General features: G+C 36.3%; 2 protein-coding genes across 4 annotated transcripts; one reads left to right on the top strand and one right to left on the bottom strand.

The window, feature by feature from the left end:
* Window positions 1-1,440: 1,440 nt before the first annotated feature.
* On the bottom strand, window positions 1,441-15,347 carry LOC126690447 (uncharacterized). Of its 2 annotated transcripts, none has more exons than XM_050385602.1 (14): window positions 15,122-15,347; window positions 14,923-15,004; window positions 14,672-14,782; window positions 14,136-14,233; window positions 13,946-14,029; window positions 13,614-13,750; window positions 8,546-8,618; window positions 8,393-8,438; window positions 8,162-8,271; window positions 7,524-7,631; window positions 7,387-7,440; window positions 5,206-5,267; window positions 3,437-3,749; window positions 1,441-2,531 (listed from the first exon to the last, which is right to left on the bottom strand). In XM_050385602.1, the coding sequence occupies exons 1-14, from the start codon at window positions 15,203-15,205 to the stop codon at window positions 1,668-1,670; spliced, it is 2,226 nt and encodes a 741-aa protein (XP_050241559.1). In that variant the 5' UTR covers window positions 15,206-15,347; the 3' UTR covers window positions 1,441-1,667. The 2 variants fall into 2 exon arrangements, with proteins under 2 accessions (XP_050241559.1, XP_050241560.1); XM_050385603.1 differs by having other exon boundaries at window positions 5,206-5,264.
* A 3,353-nt stretch (window positions 15,348-18,700) lies between these two features.
* On the top strand, window positions 18,701-25,438 carry LOC126690446 (ubiquitin domain-containing protein DSK2b-like). 2 transcript variants are annotated; one of them, XM_050385600.1, is made up of 8 exons: window positions 18,701-19,425; window positions 20,436-21,227; window positions 21,883-22,097; window positions 22,242-22,355; window positions 22,823-22,881; window positions 24,247-24,278; window positions 24,817-24,888; window positions 24,990-25,438. In XM_050385600.1, the coding sequence occupies exons 1-8, from the start codon at window positions 19,194-19,196 to the stop codon at window positions 25,136-25,138; spliced, it is 1,665 nt and encodes a 554-aa protein (XP_050241557.1). In that variant the 5' UTR covers window positions 18,701-19,193; the 3' UTR covers window positions 25,139-25,438. The 2 variants fall into 2 exon arrangements, with proteins under 2 accessions (XP_050241557.1, XP_050241558.1); XM_050385601.1 differs by having other exon boundaries at window positions 18,702-19,425; window positions 21,886-22,097.
* The last annotated feature ends 660 nt before the right edge of the window (window positions 25,439-26,098 follow it).

The raw sequence follows: 26,098 nt of genomic DNA, 5'->3' as shown, positions 1-26,098 counted from the left end.
CATGATCCTTCTATGAGCACTTGCCCCTTTTTTTTCAAGGTTTGGTGCAGTATTTTAACCGTTTACACCTCTTTTTCCTTTTGTCCATTAGTTTCCAAAGATCTCTATATAAGGCCACCCGAGGCATGCATTAAGTTGTACAAGCATCGTCTCTAGTGGGTAGCATAATACCTTTTTTTTTTTTTTTTTTTTTTACAAGATAAAATTTCTACTCTAACCTAATCTAAGTGTATATGTGTGGATAGCATAATACTCTAAATGTAGAAAAATTATGTTTTTTCACTCATAGGTCGCCAGTCGGGAATTTTCCTTCTCTACAAACATAAATCAAACTTTTTAATATTTAAATAATCAAGTATTTTATCTTTATTCCTTCATCACTAGGCCCTCGGCCCACTTGAAAATAGAGATCATAGATCTGCTAATGTGATTTTAACCTTTGGAGATAATACAATAGAGATCAGATCATACATTTGCTAATGTGATTTTAGCCTTTGATGGAGCCTGAAAGAAAACATGAAACATCACCAAGGTTTATAAAATTGTTTTCCTTCCTAAGACAAAGGCCAAGAGCCTTAAAAAAGTATTGAACTAGCTTGAACTTTGAAGGAGCGTGCCCTCTTATATCAGGAATTGTATCCAGTCCCCGCTCCATGGTGCGGGCCTGCCTCTCACAGCCTGTGAGCCCCACTCACAAGCCTCGAGAAAGTCAGTGACTTCTTAGTCAAAATTATTATTTTAAGCCCGACTAGTTTCAAGGACCATGGCCCATAGTTTAAATTGTTTAATTCATTCTCCGTCTGATTCACCTTATTTATTTTTTAAATAAAATTATCCGGATAAAGATAAAGAGTCAGAATAATCAGGACCATTCTATTTGTAAACGCAAAGTACCAAAATCATTACCCAAAGTTCTGTTTGACATTAGCTTATTTTGTTGAAACTAAAAACTTTTAGTTGGTAGTACTGTAAATAGAGGTAAAAATTAGCTGAAATAGTACAATATAACCTATGAATAAGACCAAAAAGTACAGTAAAATCTATAAATAGTAGTAAACATAAGCTGAATAATAAAATAAGCTAGCAAACTACATGCTTATAAAAATGACCCCAAACTCTAAATTACTTTCATTTATATCCCTCACTTTTGGCCTCTAACATGGTAAAAATTTCGGTTCTATCAGAATATTAGGAACAATCATAATGCGATTGATCTGAATAGACCTGGCGAAAAGTTCATTTACACTTGATATGAAGAGAAGAAAAAGATGAAGAAAACATGAAAAGTTAAGGACATGCTATGATGCGAAAGAGCTAATTCACATCAGTCATTGGTGCTACCAACTTTCCTGAAACATAACCGAAATAAAATAGGTACGACATTATGACAAACCTAATCAAGTCAACATATTGAACCAAATGCTGATACTACTCATGATCTCAAGAAATCAAAATTGATTACTAATCCGATTAAAAAAATGAGCATAATCTTACAATGAGTATAACCTTTAGTAAATAAGACCATACTTCTATCAGCTCTAATGATTCTAATGTACACCTGCAAAGAAATCATAGAGAGAGGTAAAAGAATGCCTCATGCCTGTCAATTATAACTTTGGTGATGCTGTCCCACACTGGCAAGTGATTTTACAACATACAATGACGATTCACTTGAAAAGGCTTGACAGTAGAGGTCGACTGCCTTTCTCCTTAACTAGTTCTTTATCATGTTTCTCCCTGACAACCTCTTGGTGTGAGAAAGGTAACTCTTTCTTCTCTAACACCTTTCTATGCTTAAGCTTTGCCTCCCGAATGGAACTACACTCATCAACTACATTTTTCACATGCTTCTTAGTTACCTCATCTTGTGATAACCGACGCTTCACCTTCTCTAATGTCTTCAAATGCCTCTCATTATTCTTGTACTTATCATTCTCAACACCCTCTTGCATTTCCAAAGTAACCTGCTGCTCTTGTAGATGATACTTTTCCTTCTCCAACATTATGCCTTGTATCATCTTTGTTTCTTCCTGGGGTAACCAACACGTCTCAATTATTTTGTTGTGTTTCTTAGCCATCTTATGGAAATTCACTTTCTCAACCACCCCTGAATTCATTGTAGCCCCCAACTGCTCAGGACGACTGAGTTTCTCCACCAACTTCTGTTTCTTCACCACTGTTTGCTTTACTTCAGGATCAGATGTTGATAGGCTGAGTTTACAATTTCTATCCTTGAATGCAACCTTCACGAGATCTGAAAGCTCCAGATCACAATTCTCCTCAGAGATATCTGGCTGCACCTCAGTTCTCCCCTCCTTGACAACCTTCCTCTCTTCATTAACAACTTCACCACTCACAGTTTCCAAAATAATCTTGCCGAGAACAAATCTTGCCTCATGCAGATTTCCCTTCCCAAGCAAGTGGTAATCAATCTCAAAAAACTCTCTTCCATTATTGTAGGACTCAATATCATCCACGAGCACTTGGAAAATTTCCAAAACATGTTTCTCCACTTTGTTCGGAATAAATACCTAAAGAACCACTTTTATCAGATCAGGTGCATATATGAACTATATTCAAGTAATATACATATGTTAACAACAAGAAACCATGGGAATAAGTAAATCATTGGACAGCTATCCTCTCTAGAAGGAAATAGTGAGACATAACCGGGTAACATGCCTAACCAATCACAGTGCTGCAACGGAAATCTCCAGTGTATTAATCATTAAAGATAAGGTCAAAATTTGGGCCAGATTAGGTTGAGGTTCATGGTCAAACTATGTTGTGAGCTTGCCCACTCAATTTGTATTTTAATAGTTTGAGCTTGCCCATTCAATAATTTGTCTGAGCACTGTTCTTCACATAACATGATATCTGGGCATAGAGTTGAGGCATAAGGACTGCTAGCAACAGTTGTGAACATCAGTGCAAACCAGTCAAATGAGCCCCATATACACACAGGGCCTTTGGCTTTGTGTAGATGCACAGGTGGACCCTGCACATTACATTTGGCACATTTGAAACTATCAAGGTCAGGTTCAAATTTGAATTTGATTTAATTTTAACCTAATATATCAACCTACCTCAAGATGAGGTTTGTATGTTGATAATTCAGATAAGGTTGGGGTCATATTGGATTGGATTAGATTTCAGGAGTGAAAATCATGATTTGAGTCGGAATCATTCTATAACACAGACTAGATCACCCAGGTTGCAGCCCTATGTTTTTGTCCCTTTTAATCTGAAGAATTGACAGATCAATATAGTAGTTTCTGCAGTCAAAATTTTAACCCAGATGTGCCACAAGGGCACCCTACAATGTTTGATTAAAATAACCACAAATGAGTGACGTAACATTTTGAACATTTATTCTTTGGTTAAATACGCTGTTGAGGTTATTAGCAATGTAGATTACAAAGAGAAATGTACTTACAAAACCAGAGCATGGAGAAAATGGGTATCTGGACATTGCTTTGAAAAGACTTTCTGTCTCAGCCAAAGTAGACATGGAATCTTGGACCAAAGATGCTAACAAAGTTACTTCTTTAGCAAGTTCTTCATCCGATTTAATGTTAGAGGACCCCAAGATCTCAGGTACAAAATCAACATGCATTTCAGCATGTTCTTTAGCAAATTTGACACCTTCCTCCCAGTTTCCATGGTACAGAGCAGAAGCAAATGCCCAAATCACGATAGCTTCTTGAGGGTTATTTACTAATGCCAAGTGAAAAGCCAACAGTCCAACCCTGTCCCATACACAAAATATGACATCAAATTAAAACCACGATTGCAAAGATACAAAAACATATAAACCTCCAGCTATCTACAGTAAGGTGATAAATGAGTTTCTTATCATGCATCTATAATTGAAATGGGAAATAAAAACATTGACAGGAAGCCAGAAACCCTCTTGAAAAGATCTGCTTAGTGGACCTATCAGTTGCAGAGTCATTCACGAAGGTCGGATGTTTGCTATACATATGCCGTACATATGAAGAGGCGAGACCTTTATTGGTAACATATGATTACAGGACACAGGTTTCCAAAATATTGAGGAAGTATCTGATGCCAAACTAATATAGCTTATAATGTCAGCCAAAGATTGTACTACAGGGTGGTACTGAAATCTCTACCAGAGCTTGATCAACTTCTTCACCATCACATATTACTTCCTTACCAGACCCAAACCCCCAGACTTAAGGCCTCCATAAGTTCATTTTGTTGGGTTACACGTATGAGTGAAGTCCCACATTGAATAAATATGAGAAGAATGAATGGTTAATATAACATAATTGAGCATATACCCATTGGGCTTAGGCCTTTTGGGTTAAAATGTGTCTCTATATGTTATATTAATTACTCAAGGAAGTTTCCCCAAGATGTTTATTCTCCCCAACAAGTGGTATCAGAGCCCATGGTAGTGTGCGGCGAAGGTGGTGAGGTGTTCATGGTTCCTACCTAGCGGGGACAGAGAAAGCCTTAACGGCCCACACATAAAGATCCTGGAGAAGAAAAAAACTCAACAAAGGAATATTGCTAATGGTGCTAAATAATGGTGTGGTGCGAGGTTCCCATGGACATGGACGTACGGGGTTCCTATGGATGTGCGTGCGGGTTGACACGTGGTTCCTATGGATGGCGTACGAGAGACCCATGGATGACGCACTGATGAAGTGAAAAGCCCATTAGGCAAGGGGGAGTGAGTAGGACTTGTTCATGGCCCACAAAGAGGTCTTGAAGCCCATAAAGAAGCAGACTCACACGTGAGGGGGAGATTTGTTGGGTTACACGTATGAGTGAAGTCCCACATTGAATAAATATGAGAAGAATGAGTGGTTAATATAACATAATTGAGCACATACCCATTGGGCTTAGGCCTTTTGAGTTAAAATGTGTCTCTATATGTTATATTAATTACTCAAGGAAGCTCTCCAAGGTGTTTATCTCCCCAACACATTTCGCTTTGATGTTCCCACTAAGTGGGCTTGTAGAATCAATCAAATCACATTATTTGATGTATCATTAACTGTGGCTTTTTAAAGGTTGAACTGAAAACATATTTGAATACAATGATTCAAATTTCCTCAAATTAAAGAAAACTCAAGAAGTCTAGCAACTATGTCCAGTAATCAAGTTTATGATGATCCTTTCATGATATATTATGTTTACACTTATAACAGAGGAAATAAATCATTGGCTTACCACAGGCTGCAGTCAGAAGGTCGATCACAAGAAACTAAATTATCCAAATGTGAGAAAAGCTTCTGTCCAAAAAAACGAAGAGAAAATATTAAGAAAGTAAGACCATGAAAAAACAGAAAAACAAAAACAAAATATGCGCTTGACAAAGGATCAGTTCAATATATTTTGAGGCCTAGGGCAATAATTTTAGTGCAGTTTTTAATATTTAATATCAGTTAGATATTATTTATTCTATAATTTTTTATAAGTACTGCAATCTTTATTGATATAAAAAATAGTCACCCCATATACAAAGAGTATACAGAAGGGGACCATACAATCACTCATGCAAATTACATGAATCTAATAAATCAATAACAGAACATAAAGAATGACTATGTATGATTGACACCCGATCCAATAAGATTCTAAGGAAAAATAATTTAAGGTCAAGCATAGTCCTCTCCGTGTCCTCAAAGCTCCTATTGTCCCTCTCCCTCTATATGCACCACATCAAACAATGTGGAGCAGCCATCCACAAAAGTCCATTCCAATAGCGTCTAAAGCAACCTGGCGAAGAAGCTAATAAATCCACAAAAGTCTTCGGCATCACCCAATAAACTCCAAATAAATCCAAAACCATAGCCCATAATTCTGTAGCAACAGGGCAATGCAATAAAAGGTGATTAACTGATTCCCCATTGCATTCACAATTGTAGCACCAATCCAAAAGCAACATTTTCTTTTTCCATAAATTGTGAATTGTCAAGATTTTCCCCAAAGCGGCAGTCCAACTAAAGAAAGCAACTCTAGATGGAGTCTTTGATTTCCATATGCTCTTCCAAGGGAAAGATTGGTCACCATTGCCAAGTAGAATCCTGTAATAACCCCTCACTGTGAGGCCCTTACTTATTCTATATTATATATTGTGTATATTTTTTTGGTTTAAAAACCATTCTTCTTGTTCTTTGAGATGCAAAATTGCTATTAAGTTTTAGAATTTAGGTTTTATTAATATCTCTTTTACAAGTTGGTAGGAAAATAGATTATCAATGATTATTCAGCACATTCATAACAATTTTTGTTGGTGAAACAGTTTAGGGTTTAGATTGAGTTAGATTTTTATTGGCTCAATATTTAGAGGGCCTTCTTCAAGGCAGAGAAAGAATGCAAAATCCACCTATATTTTCTTTCTTTAAAAAAAATAATAATAATCGTTCTACAATTTTGGGCCTTTTTTTGTAGAATTTTGGGGGTCTATTGTTTACATAACTGGAGGCCTTAGGACCCTTTATAATTTTTTTGGAGAGATGGGGGCCTTAGGCCTGGAGCCAGCCTTGGCTTGACATATTATAAGCCAATTTAAGCTCAAACGTACTCTCAACAGATCATTTGCAAGCAGATGCAGTTACACTTATCAGAACAAACTATGTTCCTACAATGACCTTGTAACAGATTTTTTTTTTTTTTTTTGGTGATAAGCAAGTTTTGTAGCCGACCCCAAAGAATTCAGGACTAAGGCTTGGTTGTTGTTCTTTGATACCTAAGTTCTATAACAGCTTTGTTACATCTCTCTCTCTCTCTCTCTCTCTGTGCTTGTTAACAAAAGTTCCAAATTATTCCTACATCTCAGATAGGAATTTTCAATTACTTACAAAATTCTAGAATCAATACAAAAAACTTAGAATGGAAGATCCTTTTATATTTCTTAACAAAAATTGCTTTCCTCTTAACTCAATATTGTGCCTTCAGTAATCTCCCAGTATATCCATTACTTCCTGTCTAACTTCATGACATTAAATAATTCCACGATTTAATCAAGTTCATTCCTACATTCCATACCATAGTTGCATGTTTATCTCTAACTAAGTGTGCGTTTAGGAAGCAATTAAAATTATAAATTATTTCACTATTCAACTTATTTTTGCTACTATTTATGAGCCCCACTGCACTTTTAGTATTATTCATGGGTCTCATTGTACTATTTCAACTAACTTTTACCTTTATCTACAGTACTTTCAGCAATAAATTTTCAGTTTCAGCAAAATAAACATTATTCAAACAGAGCCTAATAATAAATAATGCATAGATTACTTTTAGCAATAAGTTTTCAGTTTCAGCAAAATAAGCGGTATCCAAACAGACCCTAATAATAAATAATGCATAGATTGCTTTACTACTTCCTTGTAAAGGTAATCTTACCATCAACATAATTGGACGCTTAGAAGATTGCTTAGCCTCCTGAAGGTATGCTGCCTGTAACCCATACATCATATCAGATATAATCTCTGAATGAAAACATTAAGATTTTGTGAGTCAGATACTGGAAAATCACTTACATGAAATGGAAGAAGAATTTCAAGCAGATTAAATCTCTGAAGCAAGCAGAGAGAAGGTTCAGCGGCTCCATAAGAAAACATATAGTTCAACTCCATCATTATCCTTGACTGAATATATAAACAATGTTATTTTAGTAAGGAATAGGATGAAGAAGTTGATAACTTAAATTACATTTGCTTGGAAATCTAAAGAGCTAAAATAATAAAGTAGTCCTTATGAGAAACACCCCCACACACACACATATAAGTTATGTGAAACAGTGAATTTTAAGAAATAAGAACAATAAAAGGTGGTTAACAAGAAAGGGAGAAGGTACTAAGAAATGCCAAAAACACCCAATAATTTTTTAAAAACATAATTCATTGGGGATAGTGTCATATATTTTGTTCATAGCCAGTCCCACACCCGGGAAAAGGAGGGTTGCAATAGATTGACAGCTAGCATAAATTTTAATCACTCTATTATGAATGGATCCATTACAAATACTTGTTGGGGAGTCCCTTACTAGAAAACATGTGGCTGACCCTAATCTGTTAAGAATCCATAGCCGACCCTCAAAAATTAGGGACTAAGTCTTTGTTGTTGTTGTTGTATAATTCATTGAGGAAAGTGATCTCATTAAATCCTTGGCAACTACCTTGCCTAAACTCTGAACAGATGAAGAAAGATCAAGAATTGCGGTCTCAGTGTCCTTTGATAATGACAAGCCCAAACGAGCAGCAATTCTTAAGCCACGCAAAATTCTTGCTGCATGATGGATTGCATATAATTGGTCAGATTCATATAGTTTGATAACAGATTCAACCAATGGCTCCAAATATCATGATGCTAAAAGAGTTTACAGAAAATTAATGAAATAAACATATACCACAATCCTCTCTGAATGACAATTGAGCAGGGATCAACGTTCGCAGCTGTGTCCAACAATATCAAAACTAAGTAATCTTCAAATGAAAATTTTTGAAATAAATTAATATAAACTGAAACTTGACTTGTATTAACAAAGCAAAAGAAGAGTCACCTTCAAGGAACTTAAGTCCACCATTCCATTAGCGTAATCATAGATTTTTTTGGCAAATGGGTCAAAGAATAAGCTGCTTCCACGATATCAAATTAAGATTTTAAGCCACATAGTAAATAAGCAACGAGGGCAAAAAAGCTTCAGAACCCAAAACCCACTCACATGGACTGTAAAGAACATTTTCTTTTTTTTGATAAGTTGACTGTAAAGAACATTTTCCACCAAAGTAACTTAAAAAAGGGGTATAAATGCATATTACCACCCTAAGTTATGGGGGTACTTGCAATGAGCACCCCAAATTTTAATTAGAGTAATTATGACAATTAGCATCCTGCCACCCAGGTCAAAAGTGAAAATAGAATTGGCAAAAAGACAGAAAAATCCACACCTCCACTCCCAGGCTCAATGCCATTGCCTTCCCAAGCCTTCATTTCCACCACTGCCCCACTTTTTTTTTTGATAAGTAAGAATGTTATATATACGAATGGCTACTCTATGCATAAAAAAAAAAACATAGAGCAAACCCAGAAAGTACAAGGAGGAAACAACGAAAAAGCAAAAAAGAAAACCAAACCACAAATTAATTACAAAGAGAGAGAGAGATAATGAAAGAAGGGAGAGAATCACTAGTCGTGAGTCCCCAAGCCCGAGACCAATCAAAAAGAGTCCCACTGAAAGAAGCCAGCATCTGATCACCGGAGCTAATCAAATCCTCAAAAGTCCGCTGATTCCGTTCCTTCCAAATACACCAAAAGATGCACAACGGAACTAAATTCCATATCTGAGACGAGTGTTTCCCCAACCAATTCCACCAGCCAAAAAGCAAGTCTGGTATGGAACTAGGTACAACCCAAGACAAACCAAAAGTTATAAAGACAAAGCTCCATAACCGATAAGCCATCTCACAATGAAGAAGTAAATGATCTACCGACTCTCCACAATGTCTACACATAATGCACCAGTCCACAAAATGCACCAGTCTCCTCAATCTTAGGTTATCACCTGTTAGGATCTTATTCCAAGCTACACACCAAACAAAGAAGGAAACTCGCCTAGGGGCCTTTACTTTCCAAATAGCTTTCCACGGAAAAACAATTGAAGGAGAATTCCTTAATTTGTTATAATATGACCGGATATCAAAATCCCCATTAACCTTCAACTTCCACCTCATCCGGTCTCCCACATCCATAGGAGGAGTATTAGCTCCCAACATACAAAGAAAATGTAGCCCTTCCTCCATCTCCCAATCATTAAATTCTCGAGTAAAACGAACATCCCAAGTTCGTCTATCCTCCTCCCCTTGCCTTGACAAGGAGGCTTCAACAGATATCTCCTTATCAATAGCAATACCATACAACCTTGGGAAGGCCAAGTAAAAAGGTTGACCCCCACACCACCCATCCTGCCAAAACCTCACTCTATTCCCCAACCCAACAACAAATTGACAATTCTTACTAAAATCCTCCCAACCCATGCGAATGCCTCTCCACAAACCACACCCATGAACTCCCCTACCCAGTTTTGAGGTCCACCCCCCCCCCACTCTTCCCCATATTTTGAAGCCACCACCCTCCTCCATAGCCGATCCTCTTCTTTCACTTGGTTGGTTGGATTACAAGGACAGGACACATGTCATCTTCCTATTAATGGTTGAAGCCTAAGGCTCCAAACATGTTTGGAGCCAAAATTTGTGCATACATCAATCCAGGTGCCCAAACACTGTAGCAATGCAGTCAAAATCTTTGACACCAACACTGGCAGTGGGTTTGTGTCGGCAACATAGGTGTTGGGCTTTGAGTTAACTTGGGTTGGGTTGATTGATTTGGAATGGTGGTGAGTCTTTGAGTCTTCAATTTGTTAAGTGTGGGCGAAGAAGTTGTGTTTTAAGGGAGGCTATTATGGTGTCTATGCATCGGGTTTGGTTTTGTTAGAAATATTGGTTAAATGATTAAATTAATCATATCTTAATAGCTTAAACTTTTGAGACAATCGGTAATTTGACATGATATTAGAACATGAGATCCTAAGTTCGATCCTTGTCTCCTCTACTCTACCTTCCATTTAAAATCCACGTGTTGGTTCTCACCTATTAAAGGGTAGTTCCGGCCCACACATGAGGGGAAGTGTTAAAATTGTGTTGTTAAATAATTAAATTTACCATATCCCAATATCTTAAACTTTTGAGACAATCGATAATTTAACAGGTTTGGTCCTACACTTGGTTATGCTTGGGTTAAACACCTCATGCCCTTTGTATGGTTTAAGAGTTTTAAGAGTTGTGTTTGTGGTGGTTTTGAGTGGCTAGGTCGTGGATCTGTGCAATTCCAAGCTTCAAGTTGGATGTTGGTGAGGCTGTGATCAGTCACCAACACAACACCAGAAACAAAAATTGACAAATATTGCATCAGAGATTGTTTTGATTTAGAAAATATTTCAGTAGTGGTTGATACCAGTGTACCATTTTAGGATTACCAGTATGTATATTATGATGAGCATGGAATCAAGTTTGGTTTGGTTGTGGGCTTTGTTTTGGTTGAGTTAAACGCATCGCAACTGTTTTTTGCTTTAAGAGTCATGCTCATGGTGGTTTTGAGTAGTTGGTTTGTGGATCTATGCAGTTCCAAGCTTCCAACTGGGTGTTCTGTCACCAACACAACAATGAAAACCAAAGTTATCAAGACTGTACCGAATGCCATTTTGGTTTGGTCAAGAAAATAAAATATTTTTGTACTGGTTGATACCAATGTACTGATTTAGGATTGTCAATATATATAATGGTGTGGTGCAGTCAGGTTTGGTTTGGTTGTGGGCATTTCTCTATCTGGGTTAAATGCACCACAATCATTGTGTGGTTTAAGAGTCACGCTTGTGGTGGTTTTGAGCAACTGGGTTGTGGATCTATGTAGTTACAAGCTTCCAACTGGGTGTTGGTGAGGCTATGTCCAGTCACCAACACAACAATGGAAACCAAAGCTATCAACACCACACCAGAGGCTGTTTAAGTTTTGGTCAAGAGAACAAAATATTTTGGTACCGATTGATTTTGATTTATTGTTTCAAGATTACTGCTATATGTACACACTCATACTAGTATTTCTATATAAACGAAGAATAGTTAGGTTAATACATAAATTATAAATATAAACAAATTAGGAAAATAATATAAATCTATATAATAATTACAAATATTCATTTTTGTGGTATAAGGGGCACTGATTTAGAAACCAAAATTATATTATATTGTTTTAAAAATAATCTTTGGAAATGGCACAATTTAAGGAGAGGGGGGGGGGGGGGGGGGACTCAATTTAAATGATGGCTGAAAACCAAAAAGTATAAACCAAAACTAAAGCCAAGGCTTTATTACACATTTATTCAGTTCACTAGGTCCACAAACTAAATTAAGTTCCCATCTCCATCAAACTTCAAAAGAATAAAGACAGTGCAGTTTGGAAGTTGGAACCTATAGCTTCAAATTCTTCAAGATCCTGGACCAGTAACCATCTCCATCAAACTTAAAAATTCAATCAAATCTCACATTTCTCTCTGTCTCTTGGTTTGTTCAGTCTATTCTTTCTTTGGCTTTCCCTGTGTTAACTTCTTTTCTTTTTCAAATCTTTGCTTAACTGAACATCTATTTATTAGTAGATCAGATTGTTGCATGTGTGCCAAGAGCTTTGTAACCCAATTGGCACTTTCTAATATTTCTAACGGAAATGTCTAGGGTTCAAATCGCTCCTCCCCCAACTATCAACTTATCAAAAAGGTTGTTGCATGTGTTAGTTCAGCTATTTTCAATTTTGTGCTTAGTTCTTCCCTCCCATGCTTGCTGTAAATGTTCTCCTCTCCACTGCAGATATGCACAAGTGTCATTACAACTGCCAGCACCTTGTAGTGCCAGTCCCTTGTTTTCAAAAATTATAGAAAACCTGACAATTTTGTATTGGACCAGATTATGTTTACCGGCCAAAACAGCCAAAATTGTCCAGTATAACAGCTAATACATTTCAGTGGAGGAATATGCACTGGTTCACTTGCCAGTACAAAAATGCTATGGTATTAAATAACTTTGACAGAAATGCTTAAGTTCTTTTCAGAAAGGGGGTCTGTAGTTAAGATCTTGTATAGGGATGATAGCAAGGCTTGCGTTTATTGTCAACATGCCAACCAACCTGATCACGGGTTTAAAGATATTATAAACCCTGTCAACCATGGACAAGCAGGTGTCAACTGATCCATTAAGATTAATTCAACGGTTATATCGGTCGAGCATGTGGGTTGTCTCGTTGATGTTGACGATCTGGGTGGTGTCACACTGGGCAAGCAGGAAAGAAGATGGAGATCTCAAGATTCCTGTCAAAGCTCATGAAAAGATCAAGTCATAGAGGGGAGGGCGAGGAACTATGGCACCCTAAGTGGAGATAAGGAGATGAGTGGCAACACAACAGTGATCAGCAAATCAAGGTACTAGGCAAAGCACTCAGGCCAGGTTCAGTTTATCAGATTTACATATAGGAAACCTAATACTTGACCCAATCTGATGGTATTTCACTGGTGCCAATCTGCCGCCAATCAGCTTTTGAAGTCGACTTTTTGGATCGGATGGCTCCATGTCAGATAGGTTTTGTTGGGTGCAGGTGTGGTTGATTGATCAGCCCTAATCTTGTACATCTAGATAAGCATGCATCTAGAAAAGCATGGTGGAAATGGAGGTTTGTCGAGGTAATGACTAAGACAAAATTTGCATCTTTTTGCCAAATTTGCCTTCATTTTTAGTTAACTTTGACACTGATTTGGAGGTGAAGTGTTGATTTAAACTTTTTAAAGTTTGAGGTACATATCCAATTACATAGTCTTGTGGAGGCAATGATTAACACAACATTTGCATCTTTTTGCCAAATTTGCCTTCATATTTAGTTAACTTTGACACTGATTTGGAGGTGAAGTGCTGATTGAATCTTTTTAAAGTTTGAGGTACATATCCAATTGCATAGTTTAGTGTGGTAATATCCATTTAACCCAAGATAAAATAATTTTATTACTTTATTAAAAAAAAAAAAAAACGTGCCTGTTAATAGTGAAGTCTCGACACATGGAGTTTCTCCAGCGGATGAAGTCTTTTTCATTACCGTCTTCTGGCATTTGCAAGGAAAGCAATTTTTCTTTCTCTTCATCATGTTTTGCCACTGTATCAAAACTGGATACCTGTTTCAAAAGAATCACCCAAAATAAACAACGAAATTAAGATAAAAAAAAAAAAAAAAAAAAAAAAAAAAAAAAAAAAAAAAGCAGTAAATGAATATATGCACCAGTAAATTATATATCAGAGTCATATAGAACAATATTATATCTCAGCATATATATATATATCTTACTTATTTGCTAAATGCACCAACCAACCTCAATTACAGTCCCTTTTATGTGTACCATGCATATAGGAAATCGTTGTCCAACAATATAAGATCGATGAAACTGCTTCTTGATCTGTAATAAGATTTACAAAACCACCAGAAACCTTTGCAGATCATCACACATGCACATCATTGTTACTATAGTAACCACAGGAAGAAGCAAATCAGTGTCACAAAACCTGCTTAAGTTTAGCTGTGGTGATCACGTCAAAATCTTTTGGTGTTCTATTTAGGAGTAAATCTCTCACACATCCTCCCACTAGATAGGTTTCAAACCCTGCATGTCGTAAGGAAATATCTAGTTAAAGACTAAAGACATTCATACACAACGAGACAAATATGGTAGAAGCAGCATACTATATAACATTGGAGTGGAATTGACCAAACTAAGACCAACAAAAAGGCCAGCACAATGTCAAGGTCAGTGAATATAATAACTACTCTTCCTTTGAATAATATAAATGTTCTTTCAAAAACACGCTTAGTCCAAAAATCCACTTTGCTCAGCAACTACCCTTTTAAGCATTGCATTTTTCCTGTCTATAGGCCGCATGTCAAGCATCAATGCATCACTAACATTTAGATACTTATTCATTCGCCAATGAAGATAACACAAATGCTAAAATCTAATACAGAATTGAAACAATACTCAAAACTTACGGTAAAAAAAGCAGTACCTAAAAATGGAAGTATGAATTATGAAATAAAAAGTTACCTTTACTCTTAAGAATGTTCAACACACTCCAAGTGGGTAGCGAAATCTTCGAATTGGTTATTCCCAATATCTTCGAATTTACCTTTCTCCATTTCGACATATCAACATAGCCTAATTCATCATTGAAACCAAGCATTACTAAAACATCACAAGCTGCGTATCTGACTAATAACAAAGTAGAATACGAAAAACAATGCTAGCACTAAAATGCATGCTATGTCAAGCTCTATAAATGGAATTACAAAATGAACCTTGTTGAGCCACTGAATGAGAAGCGGTTTCTGGGTAGAGTGGAACTTCCAATCCGTCTTTAGCCAACGTGTGGTCGAATCTCTGCAGGTGAAACATCAATCAAAATGAAAGAAATAATTGCTGTACAAGTGTTCGACGAAATGCCTAAAAGAAACCAACGCATAAGATAGAAGCAGAGTGAGGTAAAGAGACCCTTACGTTAATTAGAACTTTGAGGCGAGATAACAGGCCACTATTGGCGTTGCCTTTGACGTTGCTTCTCATGGATAGAGTAATGGCCATGGGAATATGAGAATCATGGCGCGCTATGTGCTACTACTGTTGTTTGATTGCGGGACATTCTATGCTTCCTTTCAGACCTAAGTGCTACACAACCCGTTGGCTGTGACCACTGACATTCAAAACCTCATCTCCCACCGTCAATTTCCATTTAAATAATAATAATAATAATTTCTTTCTTTCTTTCTTCTTTCTTTTTTTTTTTTTTTGTGCATAACTATGTTTTGGTTTTTTTTTTTTTTTTTTGAGAATCAACTATGTTTTGGTTAGATTTTGTGTAAGTTTGGATCCACGTTTACTTTTTCGTTTTTGGTTTTGCTTTTTTTTTTTTTTTTTTTTTTTTTTTTCTACACGCGTTTCAGACTTTCAGGGGACAAGCGAACAGTAGAGTACTGTTCAGTACTGTTTGGCCCTGTTTTTTTGACTTTTCTGTCAATCAGTGGGTCCGTGCACTGTTCATGGAGCCACAAATTTCATTTTTTATCAATTTTTTTATTAAAAATGGGTCCCACAGCACTATTCACACATTTAAAAATTATTTTGCTACAGTGTTTTCAGTTTTAAGTTTTCAGTTTCAGCAAAATAAGTTCTATCCAAACAGACCCAACGAATTAAGTTTATCATGTTATAAAATAAATATATTATTCTTTTTATTGTATACATTACATTTTATTTGTTTTTTTTAACACAATAAAATCTGTATTTTACCCACAATTTTTTTTATGAGATGTTTTTATCCACATTACATTAATGAATGTGATAATTAAATCTTATGGATATTTTCTTATATTCCATTCATTCCTACTAGTGGGTGTAGAAACTGACACTTGTCAATGGATTTGATCCTATTGAGTTTGAAGGAATTCTATCTATTGTTGATCAAGAACATACAAATTGTTGATTGATCTCATAAGACGTTAAATCAACAGTTGGATTAGTCGATTCTGGATATTGTCTCATAGATGATGTTGAGGTGGTGTGACATCGAGGCCGACGAGTATGTGAGCTAGTGGAGATTGAAAATTTTGTCTAATTTGATTGAGATCTCAAAATCTTTAACAAAGCTCGTGTATATCAAGTCAGATCATAATGCATAAGAGGGGGGGATTAGGGATGACAATAGTCATAAGGATTAAGAGAGGAATGATGCCACAATAATAACTAGTGAGGCAATGTAATGTGCATAAACATTTGGGAGTTGGGACAGAGTGAGTTTCCATACCCAAAAAAAAAAAAAAAAAAAACATGACACTCAACCGAATGTCATTGGCTTTCACTCATTGTAATTCATTGTTGACTAGGGGTGACAATTTTGCCCCGCCCTTCCCTGTTTCACCAGCGTGGGTTTTTCCCGCCCTGCAAAGGTGGTGAGGCAGGGATGGGGCAAGATTTTAGCCTCACACCACAAGGCGGGGTTGTGATGGGTTAAGACTTTTTAGACCCACTCCGCTCCATCTAAGGGACTATAATTGTAAATTTTTCATATTTTAAAACCCTACTATTTAAACAAATATATCAATATTAGTTTATTTTATTCTACCCAATGTGGTTCTCTACCTTTATTTTGTTATGTGCTATACTATGAGATTTTTTTTTTTTTTTTGGTGATTGTCTTATTAAACACTTTGATATATTATTCAATTTTTTCTAAAAATTGATTTGATTTGATGGGATAAAATTAGTTGTAATTTCAAGTATATTTTTATTAATGAAGTAGGTTTCATTAAAAAAATTGTAATAGTTGTAGGGCAAATTAACAAAAAATAGAGTTTTACAAAGTGGGGCAGGGCTTCGCGGGGCCCCAAGGGGCGGGGATAGAGTGAGAAAGTCTTCCCTGTCATGTGGGGTAGGGGGGAGGGGATGGGCAAGACAAAACCATGCGGGGCGGGGACGAAGAACCCATCCTTCGGCCTTGCCCCGCCCCTTTGCCATCCCTATTGTTAACGGAATTAGTTTTTGGAACCATTTGTGTTGTATTGGGCACTTTTGTGTTAGATGGTTAGTTTAGTTAAATGTCCCTAAAGATCACAATGAACAATTCCTTGTTTCGCATCTTGATAGGAACTGTACGGTATGGGTTTCCCGAGCCTATTGGGCCTTTAACCCAGGCCCAATAGTACGAGCCTTGACCCTGACCTTTTGTACGGGATAAGGCCCCAAGCCTACTAAGCCGTGGGCTCAGGCCCCGCGTCGCAATTCTTGATCTAAGGTATGTTGGACCCACAATCTTGGCCCATACTCCTCAGGAAGCACTCCGGGCTTTGCCCGGTCAACCGCATCCCGGATGGGAACATAATTGCTCGGGGATACATGTCTCGGCTTCCTGGTATGGCCTTGGGAGTATTTTTGCCGAACACCCTTTAGGAGATGAGAACCGGTTCCAATGCCACCACTACCACTCCCAACGAAACATTCACTTAACACATGATGGAATTGGACCATTATTTCCACTTATAATCATAGCATTCCCACTGACCCACACTATAAATAAGTAACATGGATGAGAATAAAAGGGTAGGCAATTCTAGGGAGAGAACCCTTAGAGAAAGAAAGAGTGATCAATTTAAGAAAGAAAAGGAGTGAGGCAAAGAGAGTGAGTAAACAGGAGCGTAATTGAATTGCCAAGCATAGAACCACCCATAGTAGGAAATCCAAAACCCACAATACAAATAGATTGTGAGCCCAGGTAGAGGTTAAGCCCAATAACCATATTTTGGGTACGCACAGGAACCTTTGGATCTTATACAACATTGGTCCACGGAGCTGTTATGTGCGATTACATTTTATCTTTTATATTTTATTTACTTATATATATAAAAGAAGATCACAATGAGGCTTGGGTTAAGGGATTTCAATTAGAGCACATGCTTTGTCATTAATATGTTAGCTAAACTATATGACATTTAGAAATTGGCTCAAATTACTACTACGCATTCTTGGGGTGACGATCACTTTATAAGTATAAGTGCTTGTGGTAATATAGAGGGTAAGAGTTGAAATTCAAATATCCAGAAATGAATTTTACACATATATACAAGGCTAGGGGAGTTGTATACTTTTGGGTTCTAAATTGATAAATTATAATATAATAAAACGTTAAAAAGAATTATAAAAAAAATATATGACGTGGAAAATTGTAGAGCTAGCCGAGGCTTCCGTTTTATATAGATATATGTAAATTAGATTTTGGTATCACAGAAAAAAAAAAAAAAAAAAAAAAAAAAAAAAAAAAAAAAAAAAAAAAAAAGTAGGCATTGACATTGGCATCAAATGATGTATATTGCATATTGAAACTAACCAAATCTAAGAATTGCCAATTTCATGGCATAAAAATTAAAGGAAGAGACATTAAGATTTGTTTTTATTTATCATATCTCTTAAAGAGAAAAAGTGAAAACAATAAAAGAGAAAAAAAAGACAGAAGCGACGCGTATCAAAAAGAGAGTGCTAGAATATAAACCCACAGGCCACAGACACAAACAGTTAAAAAGGTTCAGAAGCTGAAAAAAAAAAAAAAAAAGAAGACCTCACTTTCTCTCACAAGACAACGCCCCCACCCTATTGTCTCAAAGACACATCCCCTCCGAAGCAGGAGAGTGTCTGTGACTGTGAGTGTATAATAATACAAGTCGCGCCTCACCCTCAGCTCGTGGGTCTCTTTATTCCTTCTCTCTCTCAAGACTCAAACAAACACCAAACACTTTATATACTTTCCCGGCTTAGGTGGCCTTAAGTCACCTCCGATTCTCTCACCCTTTATTACAACACATAAATATAAAATAAATTCCCACATATTACACTTTCACTTCTTCTCTTTCTTTCACAATTACTCACCCTTCACTTTCTTTCTCTTCCTTCCTATTCAATACCACAACAATTTTTAGGGTTTCAATTTCCAATTCCTCTCTTTCTCTCTCTCTCTCTCTCATAGATCTGTAATTTTTTTTTTTTTTTTTTGTGTGGAATTTGAGAGAGATAGTGGGGAGAGACTATGGGAGGTGATGGAGCTGTGGACGATGCGAACGAATCCAACGGCGGAGATGGAGTCAATATCAACATCCGTTGCTCCAACGGTTCAAAGTTTTCCGTTCAGATTAGCCTCGATTCCTCCGTTGGATCCTTCAAAAGCATTCTCGCTGAGAAATCCGATACGCCGACCGATCAACAAAGGCTCATTTACAAGGGTCGGATCCTCAAGGACGATCAAACTCTTCAAAGCTACGGTACTCATTTCATTTCCGATTTATTTTTTATTTATTAATATCTAATTCAGAATTTCAGAAATTTTTTTTTTTTGCTTATTAGTTAAATAGTTTTAATTTTTGGATCGATTATTATATTATTATTTGGTTTGTTTCGTAGAAATCAAGCTTTGATATAATATTAGGGCAACGAAGAATGATTATGCGATGCTTCATTGTTAATTGCTATTTTTGATGATTCTAGAAGCACCTAGATAGATCTCATTAGGAAATGGAATGTTATTGTTGTTTAGATTAGAAAGAGATAAAATGTTATTTGAGAATATTAGTTTATTTATTTATATATTCATGTGAATGTTCATGTGAATTATTCTATAAAAGTCGAGGAACGATGGAAGGCTCAGACCTAAAAATAAGTAGAAGTGGTAAAAAAAATGTCAATTAAGGAGGTAATAGAGAATATGGATTTGGATGGAATAGAATGGCAAAAGAGAATACATGTGTCGATTAGTCTGTTGAGGTTCCGTAGCAATCCACAAAATTTTGGGACCAAGACTTGGTTGTTGCTTTTTTGTAATGTGAATGATTCTCAAGCAAGCATGGTGTCGTTTTGATAATTAGTTTTGGCAGTGGGTTGACCGACTTAACCTCAGCATTGAATTACAGTGAGTTCAATGTCCTATTGTCACCTTGGAGTAGCATGCTTGCTTTTTTCAGCCATGTTTAGGCAACTGCCATATATGTAACCTGGCGTTTATCAGATTTCCTAGTGCTCTCTTTTTTCTTTTTTCTTTTTTTAAAAAAAGAAAATAAAAAGTGCCTGTTTGGATTTTCAGCTTTGCTAGCCAAGTATTTTGGGTAAATCCCAGGTGTTTTATATGACATACATATTTGATTGTATTCCGAATGGAAATGTAGGTGTATCATATCCATTTAAAAAGAAAAGGAGATATAATTGCCGGCCACTGAGTGTTTTTTGCTCTTGAGATAGGTTTAGTTATGTTGACCATCTTTTTTGTCTGTGTTTATAGGTTTGGAGGCAGATCACACCGTCCACTTAGTTCGTGGCTTTTCTCCAGCTGCAGCATCCAATCCTGCTGGTGGAACCAATCCTGGAGTTCCAAATACCACTCAAAGTAATGCCAGAAGTGTTGGTTCAAATGAAGGTGAAGCATTAGGAGGAGCTGGTTTTGGAGCTTCACTATTTCCTGGACTTGGTATTAATGGTATGGGTGGTGGCGGCAATGGTGGTGGTATTGGTGGCAACGGTTTGTTCGGAGCTGGGCTTCCAGATTTTGAACAAGTGCAACAGCAGTTGACTCGGAACCCTAATATAATGAGAGAAATAATGAATATGCCCGTTGTTCAGAACCTAATGAATAACCCTGATGTAATGCGTAACTTGATTATGAATAATCCTCAAATGCGTGAAATCATTGATCGAAACCCTGAGCTAGCACACATACTTAATGATCCCAGCACACTTCGTCAGACACTTGAAGCTGCAAGAAACCCAGAACTCATGCGTGAGATGATGCGCAATACTGATAGAGCAATGAGCAATATTGAGTCTTCTCCTGAGGGATTCAATATGTTGAGGCGAATGTATGAAAATGTTCAAGAGCCATTCCTGAATGCCACAACAATGGCTGGGAATGCTGGAAATGATAATGCGAACCCATTTGCTGCTCTTTTGGGGACCCAAGGTGGGGACCAAGCAAGAAATCCGTCAACTACACCCTCAACCACTAGTTCTGAGACAACTACTGGCTCTCCTGCTCCCAATACTAATCCACTACCAAATCCTTGGACTGCTACTGCTGGTAAGATTTCACTCTCTTACTTCTGCTCTTCTTCTGGATGCTTTTATCGTCTTTTGGGGTAATTTTAGTGTTGCAGCATATAAGATTAACCTCTATTCTTCCTTCAGATAATATGTCATATCCTAATGCAATGCAGAAGTTTAGTTTCACTGATCTACAAAGAGGAGAAAAAGATACATGTTTGTATCTTTTCCGTAAAGCTATGAACTTCAGTGTTTTTCCCTAATATCCACAGTACTAATTGAATATGTTGTTTTGAGTTATCCCTTTGACAAATTTGTTACCAATGTCTAAGGAAAATGGGAAACGTCACATGGTTTCTAAGAATCTAATTTCTTTGTGATTTAAATTGCTGCCCCTTAAAGGTTATTGATAAATAAAAGTACTGTAGATATTTTTGTTGCCATTGAGCTCTAGCTCAATTGGTATTTCTTCCCCTTGTAAGAGTGAGGTGGAGGGTGTGTACCCTCATGTCGTGGCCCATCATTGCGTGTGTAGTTTACCAATAAAAAGTACTCTAAATCTTTTCTTCCTCTGACTTAAAAATAGGAATTTTTTTTCCTTCTAATTTGTTTTCTGCTGTTCGAAGATGTTAACTTGAATATTGTTAAAAAATTGTCACCAATAAATAGTTAACTCAATTATGTGAAACTAGCAGCTGGAGGTGCCCCAACTAGCACCACGAGGTCAAATCCTACTGGGGATGCTAGATCTCAGACACCCGCTGGCTTAGGTGGACTTGGTCTTCCAGGGCTTGAAGGCATGTTTGGTGCCATGCAGGATACCACTTTAGTCAATCAGATGATGCAAAATCCAGCTATGTCACAGATGATGCAAAGCCTCCTTTCAAACCCTCAATATATGAACCAGGTATTTAATTATTATATAGTTCAGGATCTTACTAGATCAGCACCAAAGACATTATTATTTGCATCAGCATGTTATACAATTCACTTATTAAGTATAAGTTGTACTTGAGGTCAACTTGTGTCTCTAACATTACTCAACTTTCAGATTCTTGGTCTCAATCCCCAGCTACGCAGCATGCTTGATTCCAATTCTCAACTAAGGGAAATGATGCAAAACCCAGAATTTCTTCGTCAGTTAACTTCTCCTGAAACAATGCAGGTACATTGTTATAAAGTTCTTCAGCAGTTGACACGTGCCCTTGAACAGTTTCTTTCTTGCTCATACACGCATACACAGACACACACCCTCATGCTGTGCAAACACGTCTACCCAGCAGTTCCCTTCTTAGACACATCTCCATATGCTCATCTCTGTGAACAGTGAACACGTTTATGTATATTGTCGGTATGCATTCAAAGTTGCTAGTTATTACTTATAATAAAAAGTCTTGGTTTGCATGAATGATGGTTGACTTGGGACATAGTTCTTGTATTATTTACTTCAGTAATTTGGCATAAAAATTCCATCTGGTGATAAGCTGAAGTCAATTCCATGTTTTTTTATTTTATTTTATTTTTTATTTATTTATTTATTTTTAAAATTTTAAAATTTTAAATTTTTATTTTTTATTTTTTATTTTGCTTCTTATATTTGTGTTGATCTCTCTCTGCCTCTCTCTCTCTCAGCAACTCTTGACTTTTCAACAAGCTCTTATGTCTCAGCTTGGTCGGCAACAGTCAACCCAGTAAGTGGTGACATAATCTTTGCCTGTTTTCCTTTCTGTAGATCAGCGACAACATTTAAAAAGTCCAAAAAGTAGGTGCAAGATGGGTAACTCCTAAAATGGAAAATCAATGATGGCTAGGATTATCTAAGAAATATGAAAAAAAGATACAAGGTAGTAGAAGGCAATCCTCAAAGCCATAAGAATATGATCTTCTAAAACGTGCTTCAAATATACTTATTAAAAAAAAGTGCTTCAAATATGCACAGATAGTTCATTACCTTTTAAAAATTCTCCTAGTTTTCTTTTTATTTTCTAATTGCTCCATACTATGCAAAGTTGTGGAGCTTGCCGAACTTAAAGCTTCTTTCTTCACAAATTGTAGTAGTTGTCAGGATCATATGATACGTGATACAAAGTTTCGTATCGTATCAGTGTATTGTAAGTGTTCATAAATCGTACGATACAGTGTACGTATTATATGAATCGTATCGTATCGTAAAATCGTACGATAAATAGACAAATGCTTTAAAATGAGATTTTTTGTTAAAATTTGTACTTTTATTTGAATCTAACAAGTTGCTAGACTTGTTTTTAACACAAAATTATTAGGTTACTTAATTTAGCCTAATTAAATAACATATTCATAAGTTTTTTCCCCCACTTTCTTCTACAAAATTTGGACTATACAGTACACACTTACAATTCACTTTAATATTTACAATTTATTTTCTGTACTATGAATAAGATGTTAATTGACAATTAATTATTTTTATTTTTGTTGTTATTGTTATTAGTCCAAGAAACTAGAATGCCAAGAAGATTTATTTTTTAAATTATTAAAATAAAAAGAACAAGAAGAGATAGTAAATGTTAATGATGATGAAGAAAATTTTAATGAAGAAATAAGTTTGCAAAATGATAAATATGATGATGGCATTGACTTAGATGGGGTTGATTAGGCAATATAATGAATATAAATTATTATTTCTGGTTCATTTATAATATATTATCACTTTTGAATTTAAGCAATTTGAATGTGTATGTTATAAACACATGCTAGTTTGATTTATTTAGTTAGCTTGTTTATTATCATATAAGTGATGAATAAATTAGTCAATAGTTGAATATATTCAAAATTTATAATAAACATATCCTTTATATATGTATATCTATAATTTTTTATAAATTTTATTAAGTGTTTGTGTATCTTACAATATACGATACATGATACAGAAACATCAAAAATTGATTCACGATATGATTCACGTTTTGACAATTATGAATTGTACATGCTTCGCCATGTGATAGTGACACTGCTTTTCCTGATTAGTTCTTGTCATTAGTTTCTTCCCTTAGCTTCTATTAACTTGTTGCATAATGCAGGGAACAGGGACAGACTGCTGGTGGAGGTACAGGTATGCAAGTCAATCTTTGACATTTGGTCTAAGAAAAAAACCTTTGAACTTCTGTTTGCTTCTTTGGCCAATCTTCTATTATTATCATTGGTAAAATCTAGTGGCATAGTGCCTGCAAGGGCATGTCTTCTAGATGTTGGTTCCTGTTAGAAACCTCCAACATATAATTGCTGGATTGCATCATTTGGGACATCTGCGTACAATAGGTGCTCTCAGTTAAATGGGGTGGCTCTTAGCTAAACATCTCTATACATTAATTTTGAGTGAGTGGGAAGTTCTATATCTTTATAGTAAGAAGGAATTGGTTCATTTTTTTGCTAGTTGGGGGGGTGGTTGGAGGATATTTAGGATTTTTCTGCAGTAATAGAGGGCTTTATTTTTGTCATTTTCTTGAGGAAGGCCTTTGTGTCAAACCCCTGGAAAGATGGCAAAAATTATTTATGATGGAAAATATTTGTTCTTCCCTTTCCCCTCAAATTATTTATTTTTTACAATGGGTTGTTTGTTAATGTTTTCACTGGGTCATTGAACAACGTAGGATTGGAGATGTTGATGAACATGTTTGGTGGACTCGGAGCTGGCAGCCTGGCTGTTCCCAACAGATCTAACGGTTACTATACTCTCCTGTCTTTTCTTTTCTTTCTAGTCCTTTTCTTAATGGATATCTTGTTGCTTACGTTTGTTTGGTACTTATTCTGTTTATCTTCCCAGCGCCACCGGAAGAACTCTACGCCACCCAGCTGTCACAGCTTCAAGAAATGGGTTTCTTTGACACACAAGAGAATATACGGGCATTGATTGCCACTGCCGGAAATGTTCATGCAGCAGTAGAGCGACTGTTGGGGAACTCTGGTCAGTAGTTTCTTGTTATTATCCAATTTTATCTGATGATGTTGCCTTCTGGCTTGCTGAAATCGGTTGCTTTGGACCTGAGTTGTATTCAAGCCTCATATATTTGTTGCAAATAAGTCCAAAGTATGTTAGCAAGAGTTGCAAAGTTAGTGTAGGTTATCATCCTTGTGCTGTTCTCTCTATCTCTTTCTCTAGAGGTATGGCCGGCAGGAGTTTCTTGTACATACTTAATATTAAGATGCGACATGTGATCATATGAATTGTTTGCCACATTATTAACTAAATTGGAATTTGTGACATTTTTGTTATATTTCCTTTCAATTTCTTTTTATCTTTAGAAGTATGTAGTGTTTTAGCAAAATTTATCTAACAACTGCTGATTGGTATTTTGCAATACCTATTTTTGGCTCTCTCCTTGGATGTATTTTATCCTCTTATTGCTTGGTAATTTTCTGGACCATGTGGGAATGAGGTAGAGAAAGAAAAGGAAAGAAACTTTTTTATTTTTATTTTTGAGAAACAAAAGGAAAGAAACTTAAATTAATGAAGGCAGTACCATAATTTTATATCCAAGTCTCTTCTAATATTGATTCTGTTGCTTCCTAATGGTTCATTTGGATTAAGGAAGAGGGAGAGGGAGAGAGAGTAGAGAAGAGTAGAGTTGACCCAAAATTAATTTATTTTTTAACAAACTTTACACTACTCCCCCACTTTCCCCCTTCAATCCAAACAGGGCCCTAAAAGGGGCCATGAGATGGCATTGCAAATGAGTTGGTCCTTCTCTCTTCCTTTGTATTTATTTTTTGCTTTCTATCTTTCTTCTCTCTTCATTAGGGGAAAGGGCGTGGTTGAAACTTGAAAGCATTTGCCATATGGCCCAATGATGGGTCTTGTTAAGTTTCAATATCACCATGTGTTTTGAAGTTTGGTGAATTGGTGTGGTGCGAAAAGCTACTTAATATATATAC

This window comes from Quercus robur, chromosome 6, assembly GCF_932294415.1.
Source record: "Quercus robur chromosome 6, dhQueRobu3.1, whole genome shotgun sequence".
Lineage (NCBI taxonomy): Eukaryota > Viridiplantae > Streptophyta > Magnoliopsida > Fagales > Fagaceae > Quercus > Quercus robur.
The sequence above is the reverse complement of the archived record's forward strand: the minus strand, read 5'-3'. Positions and strand labels throughout refer to the sequence as shown.